At 34.9% G+C, this 21,376-nt stretch overlaps 2 protein-coding genes across 2 annotated transcripts in view; one reads left to right on the forward strand and one right to left on the reverse strand.

Moving 5' to 3' along the window:
* The first annotated feature begins 566 nt into the window (after positions 1-566).
* Positions 567-1,826, forward strand: LOC118192664 (TD and POZ domain-containing protein 1-like). The gene has a single exon (XM_035363667.2). It carries the CDS (start codon positions 567-569, stop codon positions 1,824-1,826), a length of 1,260 nt encoding a protein of 419 aa, XP_035219558.2.
* A 2,581-nt stretch (positions 1,827-4,407) lies between these two features.
* LOC118192662 (uncharacterized) overlaps positions 4,408-21,376 on the reverse strand; it is a 96,182-nt gene continuing 79,213 nt past the window's right edge. The window contains exons 6-8 of the mRNA XM_035363666.2: positions 16,352-16,443; positions 7,152-7,532; positions 4,408-5,756 (exon numbers count right to left, since the gene is read on the reverse strand). Coding sequence (XP_035219557.1) covers positions 5,220-5,756; positions 7,152-7,532; positions 16,352-16,443 — 1,010 coding nt within the window. The 3' untranslated portion in view covers positions 4,408-5,219. The remainder of the gene's footprint in view (positions 5,757-7,151; positions 7,533-16,351; positions 16,444-21,376) is intronic.

Raw genomic sequence — 21,376 nt, forward strand, 5'->3', positions numbered from 1 at the left:
AAATGCTTGTTGCTCTTTTTTAAGTTCTCTTACCGCCTCTCCAGTATATATCTTATTCTTTGTTCATTCAATTTAAGCAAAAATGAAATTTGAAGTTCTTTTATTTGATTATTTGTAAAGGCACAAAAAGAAAATAATTTTTCCCCTATAATTTAAACATACTGTTATTTCAATTTGATAAATACATTCATTAAATCTCCTAACGAATTCAGGAAGCATTCAAAAATATTCTGGTATCTAGAGCCAGTTTGTTAACGAAGACTGACAAATTGGCAAGATGCCAACACACAAATAGGACACACCAAGAAGAGCGTTAACATACTTTTATAAACGAAACCTAAAGCTGTTATCAGTTGCTCGTAGTACTTGAAATGTTATCTGAGAGCGGAATCAGTTTCTTTTATCGCTAGTAAATGTGCAAGGGTGTATTTTTTACAGATAAAGTAGTCTTTCATTGGTAAATCAATGATAGCAGTGTCGCTACAACGTTTAACTCTTTAAGTCATTCGGTATTCTGTAAATTTTCTATTACTTTTTAAAACTAGTTACAAAAATCCTTTGCTATGATGTCTGGAAGTGAAAAGCTATTGAACGTTTCAATCTCGCAAGATGCGGATACTTACGGCAATAGTAAAGTGAAGAAAAGTGAGAATGTTTATGAATGGAGAGTTGAAAATTTTGGTCTCTTCCTTAGCAGGAAATATGAAATACCGAGTCCAGTCTTCATCGCCGATCCATCTGAAGGCACAAAATGGAGATTAATTTTGCTTTCCGAGAACTGCTATCCTAAAGGTCTTCACGTAGGTGTGAGTTTGGTTAGGATGTCTGAGGGTAGTAGACAACCACTTAGTGTAAAATATAAAATTTTAATCACAACCAAGCAAAGTGGTCACATTTGTCTCTTGTCAAGCGAAAAGGTATTTAAAAGCATATCAGATTATGACACAGGTCTACTTATTAGTCATGCCGAATTAAGAGAGAAGAAATTGCTTATAGATACCACCTTAATATTACGTTGTGAAATGGATGTTATAAGAACAGAGAATTCAGATACATACGAAGATTCAACATCCGGCAAGGAAAGCCAAGAAATCGATGATATTAATTCATTATCGGCAGCATTTAATTCTTTAGCACAAAAAGAAAAGAGTTCTTTTTGTGCCAAAGACATTCATAGAGGACCAAAAACATTCATAGAGGACAAATTTAATATTTTGAGCGATTTGCAATTTGGCAGTGTAAATCAGCTGACAGTTTCGAAGTCTATGCATGTTCAAGAGTCTTTAAATCAATTATGCAATGATTTTAAGTCTCTTTATATGAGCAAAAATCTTGCTGATACTATCATAAGTGTGGAAGGCGCTGAAATACGGGCACATAAAGCCGTTCTGGCCGCTCGATCTGAATATTTCAGAATCTGGGAAAGTACTGGGAATAGCAAATTAGTTATTCATGGAATCAAAAGTGCTGTCATGGAAGCAGTTCTCTATTACATATATACAGGGCAAATGCGTGAAATGAGATTGGAAATTGCATTGGATATGTTGACAGCTTCCAGAAAGTTTCATATTCCACATCTTGAATTAATGATTATCGAATTCCTTCAGGATAATATTGATGCCGATAATGTTACCGACATCCTTCTGTGGTCCGAAGAATTGAACCTGAAGGATCTTAAACAAACGGCTTTAAAATTTGTCTCGTCCAATTATTCTGAAGTGGTAAAATCAGATAAGTGGAATGTGATGCTGAGGCTTAATCCTCATATTGCTAGAGAGATTTTAATAGAATCGCCATCTGTTAGAAAAAATAAATTTAACTTTTAAGTCTGGTGGCCTTGTCGATATATATTAGTGTCATTTCAAGTATGCCTTCCTCTTTTCGGTAAGGTATTACGTTTTATAAACTGTTTTATCTTTATAGTTTAAAATGATTTTACAAAATACATTTTGCTATCAGAGTGTAGAAATATCCTTTTCGTTGTTGAGATTGTACTTTTTTTCCTTCAGTTCTTATTGATATACATATTGTGTAAAACATTTATCAAAATAGGTGTATATAGAAAAATTCTTCCTTTTCTGCAGAACTGAGCAGTGGATAAAAGTGAAATTATATCATAATTATATACAACATAATGTGTTAAATGCTACGATAAATGACTTGTAGCTAACAATTATATTGAATAAATAGTAATTATTGAATAATTTATATAAATCTGACATTTTTCACATACTCTTTTAGCATAAAATGAATCGTTAATTCAATGAAAATATTTTATCAGTGATTTACAGTTTCTGATATTTATTTAAAGCCAATCTCAATGATGTTGAATGATATTTGATATTAATGAATGAAAACATGGTATATGATTTTTAAAATTTACATGCAGTAAATAGAAGTAATTATTTTTGTGAAACCATCTGAAGTAAACCTGAATATATATTGAATAACATGCCTATATAAATATGAATATTAAAGCTTACTTTAATGATCGAAATGCATTTCCGAGTTTACATTAGTGCTTTATCTCTTACAAACTTTCAACTAATATATTGATGGAATATTATTTTCACAGACTATTACGCTTACATGCTTAATATGCTTATACTTAACTGCCAGTAGCTAAATAACTAGAAATTTTTAAGTATTTAAATTCACATGTAAACATTCTGATCAGCCACTAAAGATTTATGACCTTATAGTATAGAGCAAAAAAGGCTAAATTTTCAGAAACTCAAATCAGAAATTCAAAAAACATTTTTTATTGATTGTTTTCATATACACCATGCAAAAGTTAAGTTCAATTAGTTTATTGTAACTTGATTAAGTTTCTGGATATTTAAGAAATGGAACTTTGTATGTACACCCAACTGTTGCAATGATAATTTTTAAAAGAATAACTCAAGCGTTTTTCTGATGCACGAACAAGCCCAAGTTATGTTTTACAGTTAGTAGTGCATTCATAAGAATAATTAGAGCTTATTATTGAACTATTGTTCTTAGAATACTGTACTGTAACAATAAGACCACTTATTAGGTTATTAGAAACGTTTGTTTCGGCTGAAAGTAGTTGCTGGAAATTATGATATAAGAAGAATGTTATTCGAGGAATATCGGAAGCTATTCGCTACCATCGCCTAGATTAAAAAATGTTTTGTAAATATTTCATCCTTAAAGTGGCCACGATACACCATTTTTAACTGGGTGATTCAAAGGTCAGGCGATTAGGTTTGCCAGCTTTGACGAAGTCAAAACTGGTAAATTTAATTGCCTAACTTGTGATGTAGAAATTTCTAATATTGTCAAAATCGTGTGAGTTGACCACTTTAACAAGGAATTGCTGTTTTGTGATATACTAATTTAATACCTTATCATTTAAATATTTCTGCTTTTCAAAGGAGACATCCCTAAAAACGTAGCTACCTTTGCTATTAGCGTCATTAACTTACATTTTATTTAAATCGAAAGGGCACTTAGCAGATATGAAATCAAATTCAGAAAATAGCTGTCTGTTTTAAAAGAATCATAATGAAATCAAATTCAGAAAATAGCTGCCTCTTTTGAAGAATCATTACGCATTATTAAATATTAATCTTGTTTATATTAAAATGCAGAAATTACACTTCAGAGACTAAGTTTTTAATGATAATAGGAAGTGTTTAAAATTAATTCTTATAGTTTTATGAAATAACACCATGCAAAAAGCAAGTAAAGTATATCACTGCTATGTTGGACACATATGAAATTTATAGGTAGTAAATGTTACGTTTACTTCAAAATAAAAAGAAAATACATCAAGTAAAAACTTAGAGAAGGAAATACTCACGTAAACTAAATTAAGCAGTAATAATAAACATAACTAAATTTTAAAACAATAATAATAATAATAATAATAATACTAATACTAATAATGCAATCTTAAGTTATTCAATTATGGACCAAAATTATTTCCCTTTCTTTCTTTTTAAGTTCATCTTAGATCTGTTATTTTTTTATATAAATTAATCAAAATCTTATTCATTTGATTTTATAAAACTAAACTAAGAAGATGTCAATCTTTTTCTTTTCATAAAAATATGTAAATGTGAAGTATGTTGCTAAAGAGAAATAAAAAGATTTTGAGACCTACACTTAGAAGTTATAGAAGGCATACTGCTTATGCCTATCACTCATGAAAAATTTGTTTGAAATAATCAGTATTTCCAGTTTTGGTCTAAATTTGTAGAACTGAAAGAAAATCTTTTGTTAGTATTTTTTATTTGTAACCGATATGAAATAATTTTAAGAATAAATGTACAAAAGGTATATATTTTCTAAATTTCAAGTAAAGTAAATTACAAGTATTTAAAGTTTTTTTTTAAGATTCAGTGCATTAATAATGAAAATAATAATAATTAAAAAAATACGAACAATTTAATAATGTTTATTTACTTTTATTCGACAACTTTTCGCATAGAAGTACTTTTGTAAGTAATTTTATGCGTAATTTGGCCTTAATTTGGCATGAAAAAAAGATAAAAGATCTCGATACTTTAAGAAAGGTAAACTGAAGATGTCTCTTTTCGTTGATAGCAATGCGTACTCTTGTTCAGTAGCTTGAAAAATATAAAAATGTATAGCGCCATCTCTTGAGGAAATATAAGAGGAAAGGAAAAGAACTAAAAATTACTTTTCAAGACTATTAACACTTTATTTTTTAATTATTTATGCTCTTCATTTTTGATTAGACAAATTTCATGAAACGCAATAAGCCTTTACCTTTAAAACAACGCCAAACTAAGGCAGAATTTTCCAAATTTTAATCCTTTAAGATTTAAAAGGGAATACAACCTTTTTCGCATTCAAATTAATATTTTTAACATAAGCAGACATTATCAGTTAGAACTCAGTGATTTTCAGGTATAATGGAATAAGAGTACATGATATGTACAATGCAGTTATACGTTTGATACTCGTAAAAATACAAAACTTTTATATGATATATTAAGAAGTATGACAAAATATTGCAGAATGATGCCTCAATCAGATAATGAGTTAATATAATAGTATTTCCCAAGCTGCGACATACATAAGTCTTGAGGTATAGAGTCGCATAGAAATACTACTATAGCAAACTGATGACTATAACTCAGCCATTATGACTTTTAAGTACGTCTTTCTGCCTTGAGATTCTCTTATCTAACTTCTGTATGGCAATTTGTTCAGAGTCTAGAATTTTACTACTGTAAGGATAACGGACAAACTGATGTCAGTGCTTCATCACTATCACTTTTCTTAAGGCTGTCTGTTTTATTTTGGGCAGCTGATGTTTCAACATTATTTGCATGATCCTCAGCTTCTTTAACTACTACATCGATTTTCTCTATAGCATTTTGTTCAGCCTCACGGTCCTCAACTTCCTTTTCTGTCATCTTTTTATTTATCGTCTCGTCTTTTGTTGTGGTTGAACCATCACATGAAGTTGATACGTTATTTTCGGTACAAGTTTCTACCGATCCTTTGCCATTTTGCTCTTCAATATCTTCATTTTCATTAAGCAATCGTTTCAGTTTGGCATCCACGTCAAAATCTGCGAGTTTATTCGTACCATTAGCGATATCAGTTGTAGGAGTTTTGGCAGCCTTATTATCACTCTTCTTCGTGCCATTTTTAAATTTCGTAGGTATAATAACATTATCTACAGTGTCAGTCATTGTTTGGCAGGTACTGTCCCGTCTTAAAAATTTTCTTACTTCTGGCGGTGGTTTCGCATCTATCTGTAAAAGATAATAGAATTTAATTTGTAAACGGTAACATATTAATACTTTGTGAAAGGAAAGAATATTGATTTGTTCTTATTTCTACTTAAGTAGAATCTAGACATTTGTATCATATTTCGATATACAATTCATTAATTTCATGTAAAACAATGGTAAAGAGTTGACTATTTCGGAGAATTTTGAGTGAAATTTTCTGTCTAAAGGCTTTGAATTGTCTTAATGATCAGTTTCTGTTTTATACACCTGAATTTATACATATGGAAAGAATTTCTACTTTATATATCTGATCATTAATTCTTAAGATCAAGTTTTATTAGCTGACACAAAGTTTAGCAGCTGTGATATTTTGTGAATGCCAATATTTGCAAAATATTTGCCTCAGCTATTAAAAGTTTGAAAATCGTTATCAAGAAATACAGCCAACACTCTTTAAAAATCAACAAGAAAAAATTAATTTAAAAGGAATAACTATCTACTGCAATAAAACAGTACTTAACTCACGGAGTTTTGGCATTCGTTTGTAATTCCTTGAAGCAAATTAGTTTTAAGCTATCCCCGGCCCACCATGGTCTACTGAATGAAAACTACTGAAAGTGGTATTTCGATTCAGGTTTGACTGAACTAGCTGCATGGACGATTTCATCACCTCCCCATGTGTGTAACCCGCATACAAGCCACAGCTTTCCTCAGAAAGCCTTTAAAGACAATATCCCTCTCACTTGAGGGAAAAAAAAATTAAACCCCTCTCATGAGAGGAATGTAACCTAGTCTATCTCAACTACGGCTCGTCAAATAGCATGACTTCGTTGGTTACTTAGATTATGACAAAGAACTCAAGAGTTATCTGCGTAAAATAGATGAAATTTTTTGGAAGATTATTGAAGAAATGTGGCTGGCTTTCATATTACATATGGGATAAACCATAAAATCCGTGCAGCCAGCCCGTTCGACAGAATCTGAAACTGGATTGAATTACCAATGTTCGGTGATAATTAGTTAAATGATAATATGCTGATTCTTATGCTATATTTACTTTTATTATATTTTATATTATGAATAATATGCTGATTCTGAATGGAGCGAGCAATAGAGGTGAAAATAAAAAATAGATCGAATAAAAAATTTAAAAAATAACTATTCGCGAAATAAAATCTGTCAAACTTATTATTACCTAAAAATGGATGAAATGAACAATTTGCTATATTTATTTAAATTTTCTGTACAGTATAAGTAGTAAAATATTAATTATTTCATATCATTTGAATCTACATCAATTGATTTGGAGCAATAAAAAATTCAAAAAGAAGCTAAATCTTTCGCAAAATGTTAATTTTCTCAAGCATATCTACAGAAACACTGAAAAGTAAGTAATATTTAAATCAGCTATCTTACCTGACTTCCATTTTGAATTTGAGCTAAGGACATCTTTCTGAGCTCAGGATTATTTTGAATCTGAGCTAAAGACATCTTTCTCAGCTCCGGATTCTTTTGAAGCTGAGCTAATGATAATCTTCTCAATTCAGGATTATTTTGAATCTGAGCTAATGACAACTTTCTAAGATCAGGCATTTGATCTTCTGTTGGTTCGGGCTCGGGATTAGAATGAGTCTCGATGACAATTAACAATGAGTACTCCTGTGCTTCATTGAAAAAGGTGAAAAAGAAACAGCAGAAGAAAAATACGAGAATCCATTCTGTGATTGCACTCGAAATATATGATCCACTTGTATCGATAGGCAGTTTCAAGCTAGCTCCCATCGTCGGAGGGTAAGCCTGGAATATGAATGACGTTTGAGTTCATATTTCTAAAATTTTACCTTAAATAGATGTATTTTAGAATGTTCATATTTTTAATTGTCTCTAGCCTTCTCTCTGAGAACGACTTTTAATTTGGAATTAATATAATATTTGTATGAGGAGTCGTCCAAAGGTGTAAGATCCTTGAACACTGGTGGGTACTCATTGGTTCAATTCTAGATGATAGAAAGTGTTGGATCAAATACCCTTTCCTTCTTTCTTTCTTTCTTTCTTTTTTTTCTTTTCTTTTCTTTTTTTTTTTTTTTGGTTTCATTTTTTTATTTTGGCTCATGTATAGTAATATGGAAATAAGAAAAATGTAATACGAAAAACATTTCTGTAGAAAACCCTTATAAATTCATCCTTTCTAAGGCTTGAGTGTCCGCGAGTGTGTTTTTTTATAATAAAATAATAACCAAATAAAAAATATGTTTTTACATTTCATTTGACTTCAGATTATAAAGTATATATTTTTTCATTAATACTATACATAAGACTTGATGTGAATGACTGAGATGAAATGAATATCGAGTTACTAAAAAATGCTATATTATTGTTTATAATTAGATTAAAGAATTTAGAATGTAAGTAATAATAACAGTAGCACTCTGACTTACCAAAGCATTAGAATGGAAAGTGTCTACTATCATATCCTTAGCAGAGGGTAACGTACCCAAATAAAAATTGTAAACAAGCGAACATTCGGCTTCTCGAAAATGTACCGCGATTAACATAAACAAGTAAATATTGTGGCCTCAGACACCTTAATATTGGAAGTATTGTCACCTAAAGACAGAGGAGCTCATCTGTCTTTGAAATGGCAATATATGTTTTCAAGCGCAGCCATATGAAAGTTCAATCAATACGGTCGACAATAAATAGGTATAAAAGCTCCCACACAGCAAATGTCGATCCCCTGCGTGCCAGACAGATGAAGTCGGCATACGTCTAATCCTTGTGGAGATCGACTGAAGGGAAAAAGTAGCCCATAGGGCAAAATAGGGCCCATAGGGCACTGAAGGGCAAAAGTAGTTTCATATCGAAACTAATACAAAAGTCTAAAATCACCGTCAGAGATGGTAAAGTGCAAATTGCAAGCACTGAGCTATAGAAGCGGATGATTTCCTTTATGTGCCATTGATTGCCATACTTTATAGAGAACTCCGCTCTGGTTAGTGACAAGAATATCAAAACTGGATTTCTTCGGAGTGGTGCCAAGTGGCGTTATTAAGTTAATCCTATTCCCATGAATTGTATTAGTGACAGGAAAGGAAAGCAGGTCGATGATATGAAGTAACAATTCCATCCAAACTACTGCCCAGACGGTATAGTGGTTAGGAGAGCCGACTGCAATACCGAAGGGCCCGGGTTCGAATACCGGAGAAGGCATGGATGTTAATTGTCTGTACCCTCATAGGAGGCAATGGTGGCCACCTATTAGGTGCTTCAACAATAAAATGGCCACCGCTTCTGGCCACTTTGGAGTGGCCAATGATAGAGAGGCAAGCGCCCGATTAAAAAAACTTCCATACAAACTAGTTGGCTTTCTTCAGGGCGGTGGTGGTTTTGCAATAATGTAGGCAGCCTTCTCATTAAATGCATTGTTGTCGCGCGCTGCCTGGTTAGTGGATTCTTAAATTCTGCATCTGCATGTATCGTCCTGCATGGCGTCCTACTTGAGACTTACTAAATGTACGTAAGGGACGCAGTTGAGCAAAACATGAACTCGTTGGATTCGGAATGAACATATAAGGAGTAATTATGGACAATGTTGTAATAATGTAACAATGTAGCATGCAATTCCATTGGCAACCTTGCCTTGTAGAATTCAGGATAACATTTGTGATAGAGAACCTACATATTGTTAGTGTTACATAGAACCAACCAGGGAAAAAGTAAGCGGCAGAGACATATATTAATACAAGACCACACTTATTGACGGCACAGCGCAGAATACAGAACTCCTAAACACAGAATGAACAACTTGTATTTATACATACGCTTACTCAGCTTTGAACCTTATGGAAGCCAAATAGCGCCGGATTTGTCGTGAGCTTAAAGATATCGTTAACATACTGGGGCTCGATGGCCTTTCAAAACATCAAATATTATAGCATTACATGAAATAAAATATACTCACCTATGTAGTTTTACAAATCATTAAATACAGCACTTATACAAACTCAGCGTAGTGAATGAGCGTTTTCCGCATAAATCAGTAATGTAGAAATAATCTAAATTACAAAACAAAACTTAATTGAAATCGCAATAAAGAAATGAAGTAACACATAGTTCAGTTCTCAGACATTAGCAGTACCAGTTTGTGTATTGGTCTAATTAGTTCACCACCGGCAGTTTTGAATTTGACAACTCGAATCTTTTCATTACTGCCGGGATAAACTTGTATAATTCGAGCCACTCTCCATTTTAAGGGAGATAGGTTGTCCTCCTTAATCAAGACTAAATCAAAACTTTTTATGTTAGTCATGAATTTCCTCCATTTATTTCTCAATTGTAACTGTGTTAGATACTCCTTAGATCATTTTTTTCCCCAAAAGGCTTGAGAAAGTTGTATCACCAGCTTCAATCGCTCGCGTATGGTAAGTTTTTCATCTATAATATTAGGTTCAGGCATTCGCTTTATTTTAGTACCAGTGATGAAATGTGCTGGGGTGAGTGCCGATAGATCATCGGACGTTGGAATGAGGGGTCATGAGTTCATTACAGCCTCTATTTCGGCAAGATATGTATTGAACTCCTCGATGGTTAATATCTATGAGCCAATCATTCTTTTCATATGGAATTTCTTGGGTTTTACTGCAGCCTCCCAGAGACGCCAAAATGAGGGGCGGAAGGAGCATTAAGTTTACACTCAACATTTTCACCTGCTAAGAAACGCCCAAAGTTTTTGAAGTCCACATTTCCAATTCATTTTGTGCACGAACATAATTTGATTCAGTCATTATAAATTATTTGTGATGTTCCTCTACATGCAACAAACCGTTTTAGAGCACCAATAAACCCATTGGAACTCAAGTCACTGACAGCTTCCAGACGAACAGCTTTCGTAATGAAGCACACAAACACCTCTGTGGTCGTATTCCTCCGCCACGTTTATGGCAAACTTGAAATGGGCCGGAAAAATCGGTCCCGGTCCGTGAAAACAGTCTTCTTACATTTACTCTAGATGCAGGAAGGTCACTCATAAGTTGTAGAGACAGTTCCCCGCGATATCGAATTCAAATTATACAGTTTTTTTTATAATTCTACGAATTACTGATCATGCTTCAATAATCCAATAATTTTGATGAAGGGCAGAATGTATCAACTGGAAACCTGAGTGTAGATACTTCAAATGATAAGGATTTACAAGTAAGTTCGCTACGTGATTGCGTTTTGGTAGAATAATTGGTTGCTTCGTTTCTTCTGGCAAATTTGCATTTTTTTAATCTTCGGTCAACTCTCAGAAGTCCGTCTTTATCCAAAAAAGAGCTTAAATGATATAACTTATTTGACACATTCAAGGAACTATGGCTTTCTAACTTAGCAATTTCATCGCGAAATTCAGAACTTTGAACTGTTTTAGTGATAATTTTGTGAACCTGATTGAGTTCTCTTACGTCAAGGTAGGGTGTCAGAATTTTAGATTTCCTGGCATTACCGGTAAACCTTAAACACCAAGCTACAACTCTAAGCTATCGATTCCACGAAGGAAATATGTTCCATAATTCTTCAACTAAGCGTAACCTCACCACCAGGCTGTTAACTGTAATCCCTGTTTCCTCCTTTTCCACAATAGCCTTATCTAACTGAGGTCCATTCAACTGTATAGGCCAACATTCTTTACTTTTTGGTAGCCAATAAGGTCTATAAAACCACTTTTCACACGAAATTAAGCCTCCAACTGATATCCTTTTGTCACTAAATCTGCCGGATTATCTTCAGACCTGCAGTGAAACCAACTTTTAGGATCTGTTCTTTTTTTTTTATTTCCCCCCCCCCTGAACTTCCAAAACACGATTAGCGACAAAACTGTTTCCAACATTTAGCACTTTCCTTAACCCAATATAAATCTATTTTCGAGTCAGTCCAATATACCTGGTTAGTGATCAAATCTCCATAAAGACTGAAAATATACTTACCAACTCGAGTACCGATTAAAATTTCCATTAATTTTAAACGAGGCAATGTAATGTACTTCAGAGGAGCAATTTTATTTTTGACATAACAAATGACACCTTTATATTACCACAACTATCCTGATAAGGAAAATAAGCAACGGCTCCATACGCATCTGGAGCCGCATCACAAAATACACGCAATTCAACTTCGGCATCCTGACGATTCACATACCCCCAACAAACAATGCCTTTGTAACTTTATTTGCCCTAACCCTTTTATTTCTGAAGACAACGTTAACCACTTTTCTATGAGATCACCTGATAAATTTTCATCCCAACTTATACCTTTCTTCCAAATCTCTTGCAAAAAACGTTTTATTCTGACCACAAACGGAGCTGAAAGACCAAATAGGTCAAAAACCATGGTAGCTACTTGCAGAACACCACATTTATTACTCTTCACGGAACTCAATTTATTTAACAACGGTTTAACATCAAGGAAAAGGATGTCGTTCTCAAGAATCGAATTCTCACCCAGCACTTTCACCTACCTTTTACCGGAAATAAGCAAGGCCAGATTAAGACTTATAGAACTTAAAAGATTTTGGTGCCTCCACGTACATTTACGTTTGTTCCCTCCCTCTCATTTTTCTGTTGTTTCAGTCTTGGTTAGCCAATACTTTATAGCGTATGGTATGCTTAGAAGGCATACACTAACGAGCTCCAAATGGACTGTAGAAGAATTATCTTCAAGTCTTATGATAGAAACAAAAGTCGGAAGAAGGGTGTGTAAGACCTTTTTGTTCAAACACAAAGACCTTCACAGTTGGCCCCAAGTTGGGCTTACATAAGCCAACACTTCTGGCTAAACTTAAATAAGTAATGGAATTAAAATCAAATATAGTTAGATTAGCCTAACGGCTCATAGGATAAAGTAACACGCAGGAAGGCTGTGGTTTGTAAAAACTGGCGATTGAAGCCTTATGGCTAGAAGCACTTAACGCCACACATAATCACAACGCTATTAGTCATACGAACAACTTGGCATGAAAAGCGTGGGTGAAAAAGAGAGCGACAGAAAAGTTAAGTAACTTTTGTTAGCAAGTGTTAAGTAACACAAAATTTACTATTAGTCAAAAATCTATAAGTAAATCCTCACAACCTTTTAGATAGTTAAATCTAGTCTAGATAGTATTAAACGCAGGCCATGGTAATTGGTTCGCCAAGACCTCTCAAAAGAAAACCTGTAATTAAATTACAGGTGACCTCAATCAAAATAGTCGAACATATGAGGTATTTAGGCCTTGTAATTGATACACGGTTCTCCTGGATACCCCATCTAAAATGTGTCAAAAACAAAATAGGAGCCCTGAATAACAACATGAAGAGAACGGCTGCAACAAAATGGGTAGTCTTCCCGAAATTGCTCAAAGTATGGTACAACACAGTAACAGTGCGGATCGCTCTCTATGGCTCAAGTATTTGGGATTCTTCGCTCACTCAGCATGAACGAAGAGTACTTGTATCAATCAATTCAGCGATCTCATCTGCTACTAATTAGCAAGGAATACCGTGCCACACCCACCACAGCTCTGCAAGTGCTCACTGGTATTCTGCCTTTTGACTTGGTCGCAGAGCAGAAGTATACACTCACCTGTGTTTTGCGTCTTGGGAAAGATACGACTCTATGGAACAGAACATATTTGCATACTAATTAGGAAGGGAAAATACACAGTTATCTCTACGATCCCTTCAAGTAATAATCTTAAGGACAATATTAGATCAAAATTTTCAACAACAACAAATTGTGGGATTACGATATATACTGACGGCTCCAAGACGGAAACCGGAAGTGGCAATGGCCTGTATGTTATGAAAGATGGCGTCTCCATACACAAATGGCGATGAAGGCTGCATCCAAACAAATCAGTCTTCCAAGCGGAGTTAACGCCCTTAAAAAGGCGATTAACCTATCCAGCCGCTTTAATGCACTTGTACAAATTTTGAGCGACTCGAACTCAAGTCTGGAAGCCATTGGCGGTACCAAGTGCAGGAACCCACTTGTTTTTGCAATACAAAAACAACTGCTTCAAATTTCGTCCGACATAAGGCCGGGTTTCAGCGCACACTGGTATTATCGGTAACGAAATTGCAGACGAACTTGCTAAGGAAGCAGCATTGAGTACTTACCTACAAGAACATCCACAATTGTTCCCAAATTCCTACCTCAAGAAGACTACATATGCTCAGCTAATTTCCAAACTGCAAACCATATGGAATAAATCAAGCACCGGAAGACGAACTTTTCGTTTCCTACCGCACCTTTCCACAGATTATCTTCGTTTTCACCAGCGCTAACTACCTTACTCACTGGCCACGGCCCATTTCCGACGTATCTGCACCGTTCTGGAATTGCTGAAAGCGATACATGCGAGTGTGGACAGGAAGGCAATCCTGACCACTGCGCATTCTCCTGCGATTTTACAAAGAGACACCACCTGTCCAAGCTTTCAGAATCATACTGGAAAGAGTGGATATTGCATTTGATGATGCATAAAGGTGAACTCAATAAATTAATCAATATATTTCAGTACTGCAGTACATATCACTGTTAATGTACAATTTCATGAGCGTATATTCTGAATAGTTCATTCCATTTTCATCCTACAATCGTTGTAACTTACTATTTCAAAATTATTATTGTATTTTTGTAAAATTTTTCATTATACCGTATTTAGTAGTATCGGTAATGCTGAATACATGCAACATCAGTACTTATATTCTGCTTATGTACTGTTTTTATGCTAGGTATACCGAATGTGTATATTGTTATACTATGTATTGTTCTTATACTATACAATTATGTTCAAACATGTCTGTATTTAGATACTTAATTTTAATTTATACTTTAGTTTAAGTATTATCTGTTATAACCTAAAGTATTACTGAGGCTACCCATATTAATTTGTTAATAACTGTGGCATGTATCCCATGGAAAGGCCATTGATAATGTATATAATCTATGTGCAGTAACCAAGTTATGTGATAGGTATGCTTAATAGCATAACGGTTTAGTAACGTCTGATCATTGTGTATTATTCTTAGGAATAATTCCACGGAAATATCCACAAAGGCACGATGGTATTTTCCTAGAACTTTGGACTCTCCACTTTTACTTTTACTATGACTATGGACTCATTTAGTGATTCAAACACGATGGCATATTATTGTGAAAAGTAATTCCCCCCACGAATAATCGTAGCATTCCTATGCAAGGTGACTAAGCAACAATAACCTATCATATCCATGAAACTCTTCAGTGAAAACGAATAGCTACGTCCTGCCCTGAGATTCTTCCACCGAACAGTGTAAGTCTGTTCCATGCGGATCCATGCGGCAGTGTAAGAGATCCAGCCGCATGGATCTCTGGGACGAAAGCCGGCTCCGTGGCGTACAGTCTAGATAGTATTCGAGATGGTGTTGGTTTAGTTGTACCATCCCGTTATAAAACTGGCAATAGAAATTTTTTATGGTGCCCCCTTTCCTTGAGTTCCTAATGAACTTTTTGGTTGCCCCTTTGCTTGATGGCCTAAGCTTATGCTTAGTTTGCTTAATAGTTAATCCAGCTCTGGTTATAAGATTTCAAATTTTTGTTCAGAACTCTTTCTGCTGTCTCAGTTTTCTTTCTTATGTATAACATTTATTAATATGAACAAATAAAAAATTTATTCTTGGGTAGGTACACATTTAAACAATTATTAAAATAATTTTTTGCATAACTTAATTATGTTTACTATTTCTTGATTTATATATGCAGTTTTAGTTTGAAAAGCTGCATGGTATTTTTGAGAGTAACTTTTAAAATAACTGCGCTTCCAAAATTAAAAAAAAAAGTTAGATATTTAGAAATAATTAGTACTTTATGTTTGATTGCAATTTAGTAGTTAACTATGAATTATTAAGTATCTGATATAATAGGGATGGTCCATATAACTTGTTTTGCTAGCACGATTTAGACACAGTATATACAAATGACTACAATACGCAGGAGGATTTGACATAAAATAATGTGTTTATAAGGAATTACCATATGCCACCCTTGTTGTCATGGTGTAAGTGGTAAAAATGTCTACCTAGCAAGGGGAAGATCGTGTGGGTATTGATTTTTCTCGTTTCTCTCTCCAAATAATCTAATTTTCTTTTCTGTGGTGCCCTAATTCAAATGTGGCGGATGATAATTCATCAACACCTGGATCTCCAAGTCTGCATATCTTCCTAGTCACCTTTTAAATGGGAGAGATTATAAATAATTATCCCATCCTTATACCTGTGTTTTTGTTGTGTGAACGGTCAGTGGAAGGTCTCGAATGTAGGATTAAAGTGGAAATACCTGGCAAGGAAGTAGTTAATTTTTTTTACGTTTCTTCCTTCGAAAATCCTGGTATTCTCTACATATTATCAAATAATAATAAAAAAAATCAGTTTTGTGTAATTGGAAAGAACATTTATTTTGAGATATCCTGTACTTTCTGTAACGTACATGTTTTAATAAGGATGTGATTTTTTTTAACTTTTTATTTAACAATTTTTCTCTCCAATTTTCTCCTAGTATATATATTATTTGCATACAGTATAAATATTTAAAATTATGTAAGTATGCTAAAAACAGCTTACCATTAGGCCTGTGTAGTTCAATTCATTTTCTGTGCGGTTCACATAATATAGATGTGAAATTCCACCAAAGTTGTCAGGAACTGTTATCATATCTGTGTTGACATCTGTTAAGGATGGTAATATAAGCATAAAATATCACCGACAATTTTTGCTTTAAGAGGGTAAAATAAAGGGTTGAATAAAAGCAGAGGTTCACAAAGCCTTTTTTTGCATAGGTACATATATCATTTGGTTAAGAAAAAGACTAAAAAAATTTTAAAACAATGTGAAACTAAAACACCATGTGAAATTACACGGATAGCATTACTTTAATGGTTTTCTAAATGCCTCTGATGATGATGGAGATGGGCTAACGAACATTCAAATCCTTCAATTAAACACATTTTATTTTAAAACATCACTATGTACACAAAAACGAGACGCATAATCAATGAGCAACCCTCCAGTATGTGGCTTACTGGCGAATTGACTGGGATTAACTTCGCTCAGGGAAAACGAGCATGCTACGCCCACTATCACCCAAATGTTTTTCACTTATTGGGTGGCGCCATTTATTGATATTTTGGTGAACAAATTGATTTTCAGAATGTCCATTGCATGAGTATGTATCCCCTCAGGGAGAGAATTTAGTGAAGAAATGACAGTATGATAGAGCTAATGAGTTGATTGCTATGGAAAATAACTATAAACCTTTTGTTTCGTACATGAGAGTCGGTCACTGAGTATGCTCCAGAAAGCAGATTTTGATTACGTACATGAAAATATAATATGAAAAGAGTATGCAATATGCATTTGACCATTCACTGGACTAAAATGAACACGGAAAAAACCCTAATAATCTGGGGAGGGAAAAAATGATGAAAAACTACCCCGAAGATGATGAACGTACAAAATAATGATGAATCTTCAAAATAAGAAGTAAATGAAAGTATTATGGCAATTGATCATGGAAATAACACTGTTCTACTTTTACTGCTAAAACTGTTCATGCAAAAGTCTGCATTACATGATCTCTGTGATCACTCTTACTAAACTCCATCACTCGACCTGATCGTGTGGTCTTATTTTGTGTACTTTCTGAATTATCAGCTATTTTAGCTGAAGGATCGTTGTGAGGAACGTTTGGTTCATGCGTATAATTAAAAGTAAAAGCTGGTTTAACTCTATACAATGAAACGCAACATATCCTTCCATTTATACCAATTTTCACGGTTTTGTCGCTTCGTGACAGCATTTCATGTGGACCAGTCTATGGCTGAGCTAAGGGTGGAATAATGTTGACTACACGAAGAAAAGCACGTGTGTAGGTTTTTAATTCAGAATGCATAAATACCTTTTCCTTAGCACATACTGTAGGCAAGGTTTTATGCAACTCATCCTTTCTCGCAGCTGTTGAACAATTTTAGAAGTTCAAACAGGTTGTTGCCTAGCTTGTGCATAAAAATCAACTGGAAGTCGTAGAGACAGTCCATACGCTAGGTCAGCACTTGACGCCTCAAAGTCTGTTTTGAAGGCAGCTCCACGTCTCAGAAGAATTACTGGAAAACTTTCTGTCCACCTGGGAATTTCATGAGCTTTAACCAGCTCTTTAAACACTTGGTGGAATCGTTCCACCAAACCATTTGCTTGTGGATGAAAAGCGGCGGTTCTCATTCTCGTGGTGCCCATGAGCTGGGTCAGCTCTAGAGGGAAGACTCAAACTGTCTCCCTGATCCTTGGTTATACTGACAGGGTATTCAAAGTGAGATATCCAACCATTAAGCAGTGCCATTAAGCAGAATTGTTTCTGCGGGAATATCAGAAACAGGTACTATTTCTAGCTATCTTGTATATCTGTCGATGATCGTTAGATAATATGTGCAGGTGAAAGAATCTGGCTTCAGGTGCCGCAAAGGTGTTGTATGTCTATGAATTTTCGATCGTTGACAGGCACTGCAAATTTTGACTCACTCTTGATGTTCTTTCTCATGTTTGACCACATATACGTGGAATAGATCAATAGATCAACCCGATGCACCAGGATGTGAAAGACCATGAAAATGTTCAACCGCAGTCCTTCGGAAGGTTGCAGGCACAAATGGTCTAGGTGATCCCAGCGAGATATCATAGAGAAGTTCTGAAGTTGTTCGGCTTGGCACTGGTTTTATGTCCAATGATCTCTGGCGTTTTAACGCTCCCTTCAACTCTGGATCATATCACTGAACACCACTAAATGCCTCGAAGTCTAGAGCTGTCGAGTTAGAAATAGGACTGATTTCTATTATGGAATGTGCATCCCCTACTATGCTGTTTACTCCACTTATGTGGCGAATATCGGGACTGAATTGAGAGAGGAAACCCAGTTGCCTTGTGCTGCCTTTGTCTAATATTTTCTGAAATGCATAAACCAGAGTTTTTTTGGTAGGTGTAAAATGGTAAAATTCCGACCTTCAAGTATGTGTCGAAATCTCTTTATTACAGTATATATTGATAATAGTTCTCGATAGTATGTGGAGAATCTCCGTTGTCTGCTTGTGAGTTTTACTGACCGGAAGGCAATTGGTTCCCAGTTGTTTTCGCTCAGCTGTATTAAGGAACCATCCACAGCAAAGTCACTAGCATCAACCCATACACTAAGTCTGTGTCCAGGTATAGGGTGTTTAAGAAGGATTGGTCCTGCTAAAGCATTATTGGAATCCGTAAATGCCTGCTCAGCAGTCTCAGTCCACTGAAATGTATCTCGCGGATCTTTGTGTTTGTTGTCTGGATTTTTTTTATTCTGAATTTCCTAAAAATATTTGCTTCAGGGCGCTAGGATGTGTGCAGCGTTTGACACAAACCGAAGGTAGAAATTAAAAAGGCCAGGAAAACGTCTTAGTAGTGTGATGGTGGTAGGTTTTTGAAAACTTAAAAGGCAATCTAATCTGTCTTTTAAGGATTCGATACTATGCTCAGATACTTTGAATCTTAAAAATATTATGAATGAAAATCCGGATGGGCATTTAGGGAGTTTTTATCTCAGATAATAGTTCTGTTGGCGTTGAAATAAAATTTTAAGATGCTCTGTGTGCAGTGGAGATTTGGAAGCTACTAATATGTCATCGAAGAATGCATAAACAAATTTTAGACCTCGAATTACCTCCTCAACGAACCACCGGAAAGTATCTGCAGCATTGCAAAGGCCAAATTGCATGTTGGTTCTTTAGCATAGAAGAATGTTGGTTTGGCATTCTTATGTATATCATCTGAATTTATTGACATCTCATAATAAGCGTTTATACGATCTATATGAGAAAATACTTCTGAGTCGTGTAATTCCGAAGTGAAATCTGAAGTGTTAGGAACTTCATAGTTCTTAACTGTCTAGGCATTAAGAGCTTCTTACTGGTCTCTGTTCTGTGGTATCTTTTATCTGAACTATATGCAGGGAAGACGCATGATTACTCTTTGAAGGACGCATATGACCTTATTCGATCATATTTTGAAATTCGCCCTTAGCAATGCCTAGATGGTCCAGTGCGAGTCGGTGTGCCTTGCTAGTTACAAGAGGCCCATCAGTCAGGATGTGGTCGACTACAGAATGTTTTACTTCCGAAGCACGTATATATACGTTCTTGAAAATTTCCCAAAGCTACTATGAGAAAAAATTAATTTTTTAAAATTTTAATATAAAAACTCTCCTTGAATTTCATACTTGGATTTGTGTACTTTTGATATATTGCCTTAATTTCTTTGACATATTTTAATATGCACGTATATATACGTTCTTACAGATATCACAAAAAATATTCTAGGCCGTATATATTCAGCCTTGTCACTTAGAGGGTTAACAGTTTGTTGTCATTACTGTGAGCTGATACTGTTTTTATCAAGTGAATCTCAGTTTTGTGCAGTGTACAATGACAGCCAATATTAGTAGTAATATCAATTTTCGTACGAAAAGGTTTGGCATTGATTATACAAAAAATCTGCACTTATAACTGGTGTTGCGACATTTCCATCTAGTAAAGTCCACTTAAAAATTTTTCTCAGCGGTCTAAAGAGAGTCAAAGAGGTCAGGTCTAAAGAGAGATTTTGAGTTGTGAATGGTTGTGTGGCAACTGAAAGGGTCATCTGAATAGTTGCATTTGAGAAGCAGGAATTATTGATACAACTGATCTAATGTCAATTAGAAAATTTACGTTTGTTCGACGATGACGAACAAATAGGCGACGTGAGTCTAGCCATTTGTTGCATGTGCCCCTCGTGTATGTCGTTTTTTGAAAATTTACATGGGGAGTGCATTTCTTTGCTTTCTGGACAAATTTGTGATAATACCAGCAGGTATCATGTTTTTGATTTTGTTTTTCTGCGATTCCGCTCGCCAAGACTACGATCTTGATTCTTCCATCTACACCCGAAATGTAATCTATTCTAACACGTAATTTCTGAATTTCAGAAAATAAATGCTTTTCCATGGAGATTGAGGAAACTGAACGGGCTCACACCGTTACAGGTGTGACTTACATCACTCGGTCTGCTACTTCCGCCGTCTTGTCGAGGATTAAGGGTGTTATTGCTGCTAAAATTGTTTGCACTTATGTAAGGAGATGCTGTAAAAATATTTCCAATATTAATTGCTTCGGAGTTTTGTATGATTTTGCCTCCTGCCGCATGACGCGTAGGAGTTCGCTCGGCCGCTGATCTCCCAATTGCTCACCGCCTAGAAGCTTTTTTATTTCTTGGTGTGATGACTCGCCACAGTATTTTATCAATTATGTTTTCACATTGTTTTAAATCCGTTTGATTAAGGTTGGCGATAGCCTCCCTTATGTTTGGGCTGTTTTGGGAGGAAGGTGAGATATGATGTAATTATATTTGGTGCGACTCTCCTTGACAGGCCTTGGGATACCTAATTCAAAAGTCGTTTCGCGCGTCAAAAAACATAATGCTGCATCGGCGAAATTGTAGGGTCGAAACTTAACTGCGCTGACTTGCGTCATGTTCGGAGACTACGTGCGTCGAGAAAAATATACACTTTAAAGCAGTCAAAAAAATAATTGCGTT

Source organism: Stegodyphus dumicola, chromosome X2, assembly GCF_044657685.1.
Source record: "Stegodyphus dumicola isolate Sdum_Otavi_A_Nest chromosome X2, ASM4465768v1".
Taxonomy (NCBI): Eukaryota; Metazoa; Arthropoda; class Arachnida; order Araneae; family Eresidae; genus Stegodyphus; species Stegodyphus dumicola.

Bases quoted from the DNA above. Each gene is read 5' to 3' on its own strand.
- LOC118192664 (XM_035363667.2), top strand. From the start codon at position 567: ATGTCTGGAAGTGAAAAGCTATTGAACGTTTCAATCTCGCAAGATGCG.